Source organism: Haplochromis burtoni, unplaced genomic scaffold (assembly GCF_018398535.1).
Source record: "Haplochromis burtoni strain Fernald_Lab_line unplaced genomic scaffold, NCSU_Asbu1 Contig_324, whole genome shotgun sequence".
NCBI classification, from domain to species: domain Eukaryota; kingdom Metazoa; phylum Chordata; class Actinopteri; order Cichliformes; family Cichlidae; genus Haplochromis; species Haplochromis burtoni.
This window is the reverse complement of record NW_024582685.1, coordinates 336,819-343,592: the sequence shown is the minus strand read 5'-3', so window position 1 is coordinate 343,592 and position 6,774 is coordinate 336,819. Positions and strand designations below refer to the sequence as shown.

At 39.5% G+C, this 6,774-nt stretch overlaps 1 protein-coding gene across 1 annotated transcript; it reads left to right on the top strand.

Moving 5' to 3' along the window:
- The first annotated feature begins 2,232 nt into the window (after nucleotides 1–2,232).
- On the top strand, nucleotides 2,233–6,204 carry LOC102303398 (transmembrane protein 80). The gene is made up of 6 exons (XM_014339845.2): nucleotides 2,233–2,251; nucleotides 2,412–2,428; nucleotides 2,514–2,607; nucleotides 2,685–2,777; nucleotides 4,927–5,128; nucleotides 5,828–6,204. The coding sequence occupies exons 1-6, from the start codon at nucleotides 2,233–2,235 to the stop codon at nucleotides 5,838–5,840; spliced, it is 438 nt and encodes a 145-aa protein (XP_014195331.1). The 3' UTR covers nucleotides 5,841–6,204.
- Nucleotides 6,205–6,774: the final 570 nt, after the last annotated feature.

Below are 6,774 nucleotides of genomic sequence, written 5' to 3'. Positions count from 1 at the left end.
CAGAGACTCTGTGGTCTGTCTTTACAGATAGTTTCAATATGAATTTGGCATTGCTTCACTCTTATTATCATTATTTTGTTTTAACTTGGAGTTTTCTTTTAGTTTCACTATCCCTTTACAAAACAACTGATTATTTCCTTTAACTAGATCTTATTTTTATTTATTTAGTTTCTGTGTTATAATGCTCTTAAACAAGTTATGGGCAATAACTTTAAACAAATCTGTTGTCATTTTATTTTTGCCACTTTATTTTTCTGTGTGTAAAACCTTTTACAGAATCATAATGATTTACTCTTTCTAATAGTGGGCTGGCAGGTACTGTTAATCATATTATAATCTCTAAATTAAATCTATAATTTGTTATTTTGGGGAAAAAAATAAACAGAACTGACTAGACTGAGAAAACATATTTTTTTCCATGATCACAAACAGCACGCAGCTCAGAGAGGGCCAGTCCGGAACTTGATCAGCACAGTTTAAAGTTCGCTTTCAGCAGGAGATGATTTATGATCCCCAAAATAAACATTTTCTCACTCATTTCATGTAATAAAAACATTTGTGAAACTTTGACCTGGAGTCAGTTTCGTGGTTTAAACGACTTCTTTTTGAATTCCTGAGCTTAAACGAGCAGCAACAGGAGTGTTTTGTGTCAAAGCTTCCCAAGGGGAGGATTTGAAGGAATGATCCATTTCTCTCAACCTTATCAGCTGCATCCCACCCCCCCTCCCCCTTATAACAATGCCACTGTGTGCAGCCCCCGCTGCCTTGACGCCCACCCCGCCCCCCGTTCCCCCACATGTGAGATGCCGTTGTGTTGTCTTGTTCCCCCACAGCTGGACCATCTCCCTCTCCACCCCTTCACCCCTCTGCTTTTCCTCCATTCAACCACAACAACGCCTCCGTTCTTCCAGCCACACTATGCAGATTGTTTCAGAGGACAAGCAAGAAAGAGAAACAGATAGAGGCTGCAGAGGACAATGAAACAGCTGGCTATGTTAAAGCAGTTCATTTTGGTATTCTGTATGTCTTATCTCATATAGCTCGCGAACTGTATGTGTGTGTGTGAATGAGTGTGCCGCACACATGCACAAATCTTACATGTTGTGGCGAAATAAACCCTGCGAACAAAGACATATGGAGACTTTGGAGTGTGGTTAAGTGTGGGGTGAGGTTTTGATCATGACTGTCTTCCTTAGCAACAAAAATAATAAATACTGAAGTTATCAGTTAAAAACAAATGACAAATTATATCCTGATACTCCAAATTTAAAAACTTTGTTGGCAGACTGTTCTGTGACCTGCGTTCCAACTCTCACCCGGTTTACTGATGGACTGTTTAGCCACTTGGAACAAATGAACAAAACAGAATCAATTTGTACTTTTTATAGCCTAATAATCAAGTGAGCAATCAGTGACCTAATTAAAATCCAGCATCTATGGACTCCATTTAGCTCTGCTTTTGCTCCTGTAGGAAATATCTGGCTTTTCAGTGTGGTCAGTGTGGCAAGGCTTCAGTTGAATGAGCCTTGGATTGGGATCTGGAGTGTTTGGAGGCCAAGTCAAATCCACACATTCATTAAACACGTATGTGTTTTATTTAAGGTATAGATGAATGTATGGTTCTGTTGTTTTTCCTTACAAAATGTGTAGGTGTTAGTCGCCATAGGGAAATTACTCCTCTGCATTTAACCCATTCACCCAGTGAAGCAGTGGGTGAACAGTACCTTGCTCAGGGGTACCTCAAGTTAGCCGTTTAGTGAAGTTGAACCCCCGACCTTCCGATCATGGGGCAACAACTCTACCTACTCTGCTATCTCTGCTATCCCTTTCAGCATGTCTTTTTGATGAGTAGTTTATTATATCTAAACCATACGAAAACATGTTTTTCTATCTAAGATCGCTAAATCTATCGTTAAATGCAGTAGATGTTAGGGTTTCAGCATTTAATCAGTAAAAAAAGCGAAATTACCAGGGCCAATAAAACAAAAAGCAATACAGTTTATACCAGTGGTATCAAACATAGGCTTTAATCTGAAAGCCAACACCTGTGATCTAAAAGGGTCCAGTCCAGCCATAAAGATGACTTTACTTTACTTACTTTATTTATTTTCCATTTTATATGTTAGCTATAAAGGGGTTTTTTTCTGGCCAGGCCCAAAGTGTAGTTTTATCTTCCCACCAGCAGGCGGCGACGTTAACGTTTTGTAGTTTAAAGAGAGTAAAAAAATCAAAATGGCGCTGCCCAGACCAGGTAGGTGGACGCGTTGCTATGGTTGCTAAACACAAACCTTAGCAGTAAACGTATCACAACGTTTAAATTGTATTAATTTAACGCACAAAAACTTCACAGCGGTGTTGTTCCTGTTTTGGTTCACTGTGCCGAGTCTAATTCGGTGTGTCTGTGTCTGCAGGGAGGCCGGCGGGTGTCGTATCCTTCTCTTTTTATTATTAAAATGTGCACGCCACAGTCAGAAAAGTATCTGATAATCAGTGATGCTTAACTTTGCACCCAGCTGTCGTCTGTGACTCTGCAGCTGCTGCTCCATGTGACAGCCGCCTATTTTGTCTTCTACTTCCTCTTCACTCTCGGGTTAATCATCAAAAAGAGTGAGTGATGTCTCTCACGCGACTTTTCCAAAGACTCTGATGTACCTGCACTCGGTAACCGTGTCTGCTGCTCTCAGGCTTGGTGCTGTCTTATCCTTCCGATGCTCTGGTGTGTGACATCTTTCTGCTCTTCCTGCTGGCTGCTCTGGAGTTTCTCCATTTCTACAGTGGTGAGAAAACGATCAAAAAGCCGGTTGCACCATTTCAAGCATGCTGTTATCATGCCCTACTTGTTATACGTTTAATACAGCTTCTTGAAGCTGGCAAGGTTGATAGAAAACATGCTGGACCCTGCACAAATTCACATTTACTTTGTTACTCCTTACCCGTAACTATCCTACCCATTCAATTTGTAGGTCTAAACTGTGAAGTGTGATACATATACTTAATACACGTAAATATTTGTGTTCCAAGTTTCTATTTACATTTTAGCACAACATGTAAACGAGAAAAGAAGGGAAAAAAACATGTGCGACCGCTTACACGCATTCATGATAAACCAGATTAACCAGATTTGGTTTATTATCACAAGATCCTGGATTCAAAGAATTTCAAATCTGATTTTATAAAAGGCTAAATAAGGTAACTTTGTATTACAAAGGTCTTAGTTAACAGGAAATTGCAAAAAAATCCGTTTAAAATTATATCAGAATTTTATTTATGGCTTATTAATTAGGTCTTTGCAACATCTCTTCACTGCAAAGATTGTTTATTGGCTGCTGGTGTGCTGTAGGTCAGGAGGTAAAGGTACATATATGTCATTAGATAGAAAGCGCTTCAGCATATGAATGGGTAAATAAAGTGCTTTGAGGGTTCTTTGAGAGTAGAAAGGCACTATTTATAAACCAGTCCATTTACCATATGCAGCAATAGCACCAGTTGTACCTTACAGAGAGTGGTCCAAAAAAGAGAAAGTATTGAGTGAGCAGCAGTTCTCTGGGAGAAAATGTCTTGTTGATCCCAGAGGTCAGAGGACTGCTTGGATTTCACCACTCGTTACAGCCAAGGCATGCAGAAGAGCATCTCACAACACATTGAACCTAAAAACAGAGGGGCTACAGCAGCAGAGGACAGCATCAGGTGCCGCTCCTGTCAAGTGAGAACAGGAAACTGAGGCTACAACACTGGCTCACTGAAACTGGACAACAGAAAATTGAAAAAATGTTGCCAGGTGTGGTTCTTGAATTCAGCTGCAACATTCAGATAGTATGATCAGAATTTGGTGTAAACAACATGAAAACATGCATCCATGCATCCATCCTTGTATCAGTGGGGTTCAGGCTGCTGGTTGTTGTATATACAGAATGTCCTCTGGGCTCCACTTCAAGGTCTTTAGTATCAACTGAATATCATTTAAACACCGCACCTGATCCTTTATGACTACACTGTGCCCATCTTCTAATGGCTGCTTCCAGCAATGACAACAAACAATGCCACAAATGTCAAGTTGGGATATTTGGTGTACCTAATAACGTGACCACCACATGCAGTGCTTTTGACTCTCCAGTAGTCCCCTTACACTCAGTTTGTTTCCTTCATAATCCTCTTATCATCGCTTGGATTTTTTATCTTAAGCTGAAAAGTGCTGACATCAGCCGATGTGATGCAGTTTAAACATTAACAATTACAAATATCTGCCTGGTAACAGATCCTGAATCATTTAAGTGAGTAAAGAGGAGAGGATATATCATTTTATTAGATTTTTAACCAGGTAATAAAAGTAAAACAAAAAAAGTAATAATCATTAATTTGTTGTTTTATGGTTGCTTATCCAGCTAAGGTTAGAGGAGAGTCCTTCATATTATTAATCCTCACTTACTAGTTAGCAAGGAGGACACAAATTGTACCTTAAGAGGGTTTTGAAAGTTTTTGCAAACACTGAAATATGTGAAAAATGAGGGCTTGGGTTGTGAAAATACATATTGACAGAATGACTATTGATATGCTTTGAGAAATGTTAGTAAATTGAATGTGATGATATTGATATCTAAAAACAAAATAATAGCGTTTTCATATCATATGTTTACATGTGATAATATTGTAAGCATTTTCTCACTATATACATGCACTTATAATTCAAACATACTCAATCCATGAAGCCATTTTCTTAACCAGTTATGCAAAGAGGAAGAGGCTAGCACAGAGAGCTGGCTGGTGTTTTTGAACCCATAACCTTTTTTCTGTGAAGCAACAGTGCTAACCACTGTGGCACTGTGCGGTCTCAGCGTAGTCAAGGACGAATGTGACTGCTTCAAATGGACACATTCATCAGTAAACTCAAAGACAGTCTGTACACATTGCTTTTCTCTGAGTCTACAGGTGTGAAGGGCAACCTGACAGAGAGCGAGACCTATGTTTTTGGCAACCTGCTTTTGACGGGGGCAACCATCCTGCTGACGGTCTACTTCCTTGTGTGGCAGAGCTACGTGATGAGGGCGGATGTAATCATCAGCAGCGTCTCACTCGGTCTCTATGGTTTAGACGGAGTCCTGGCTTTCAGCACTTTAACCAGATTTGCCAGGTTTGTTTCACTTTCATGATTTCACTTCTCAAAACTAAACAAAAGCTTTTATATTCAAGCTCAACGGCTTCATTCATGACAGGCAAAGAGGCTTTTATTGTATTACCCCTACTATGCCTCCCCCTTTTTTTATTTTGACAAGTCAGCATAATTGACAGATAGGTTGGTAAATTACAATATCTGGTGTCAAGCACAGATGAAACACTTCATTATTCCCACAGGAGGCTGGCCTACATTTTAGGCTCCATTTATTTTGATTGAGTTGATTTGTCGACATCATTAGCATCTCATACGTATGTTTTGAAAGCCCCCACATTGCCGCGCTTTCTTTGTGTTCATGCTATTGTTTATGAAACAAATAAGCCCCGGTTCCCTTTAGGACATGTCTGAATTATTGATAATGGCAGCATTCTTTCAAGTGATACTGTATACCTTGTGCAATGTCATCACATCCTCAAATTTTCCTCCCAGGACAGATGCAACGACGATAATTCCCTCTCTTATTCTGATCGGAATCTCTATTGTGTACATGAGGAGCAGATCAGTGAATAAATCTGTATGAGAGGGGTTTAGTTTGTGTGAAAAACCATGTAAACTAACAATCCTCCTGTTGGGCAGCTCGTTTCATGAGTGAGTTGTGCGTATAATGAATGTGCAATGATACAGCTTATTTTTATATGGTTTTTTTTCTTTTTTCAGGGTCCACTCATGAAGAAGCCCATGAAGAAGTCCTGTTGTTGTTGTTGTTTTTTACATCGTATCTCACAGTGTGTCTACTGTGATTTCTTTTTGCAAGAAGAAAACCACAAATTAACAGCATCACTTGGATTGTGTTGTAAATACTTATTTGGACTGTTGTGCCTATTATAAAAGTAATATAAGTTAAAATGCAGGGATAGAAAAATATGAGTTAATCTGTGCTGAGAGGTTCTCAGGGATTTTTTTTCATATTAAATGTTTTTTTTTATGTGTGTTCCTGTTTTGTACAGTAGAGGGCAGAGTTGCGTTGATAAAGGTTTGAGTCTTCCCAGATGATTTTCCTTGGAAAATATTTTTGAAATAAATAATATAGGGGTTTTTTGTGGGATGTTTTAATAAGTCAACTGGAGCGTGGTCACACATATGTACAAATCACATTTCTAAGTGCCAACAGAGCCTGAAGTGACCTGAAAACATCACATATCAAATATGAATTCTGCATGCCAGCTTCTTAGACTTCAGCTGAGCATATCAGATGTCAGATCAGGCACTCAGAGCAGTTTGTCAGTGTTGTTCTTTGAGGCATTTCCGACTCTCCTTTCTTCAAACAGATGAAGTTAATGATCAAACACAGGGACAATGTTTCCAGAGTAACCACTTTCAAAACAATCCACATTTCAGAGTGCCCGTCCTTGAGCAACAAGCACGCACAAACACTGGCTGGATGTCAGCAGCAACGTTTATACAAAGACTTTTGTGCTGTGAATTCTAAGGTGATTCAGGGGGGTCAACAAAAAATAAGGCCTCTCTGAGAACTGAATTATCTTAGTGGTTTTCTTTGCAAGGACAGGACAATATACAAAGAGTGGTTATTCTTACCAGCTGGTGACACTGAAACCTGGGCAGTGTTCCACGCTGTTGCTCCTCTTTCAGTCCCCCCACCGAAT

Excerpts from the sequence above, each read along its gene's own strand:
- LOC102303398 (XM_014339845.2), top strand. Across the intron at positions 2,608-2,684 it reads CGGGTTAATCATCAAAAAGA|GCTTGGTGCTGTCTTATCCT; the intron begins GTGAGTGATGTC and ends TGCTGCTCTCAG. Across the intron at positions 2,778-4,926 it reads GTTTCTCCATTTCTACAGTG|GTGTGAAGGGCAACCTGACA; the intron begins GTGAGAAAACGA and ends CTGAGTCTACAG.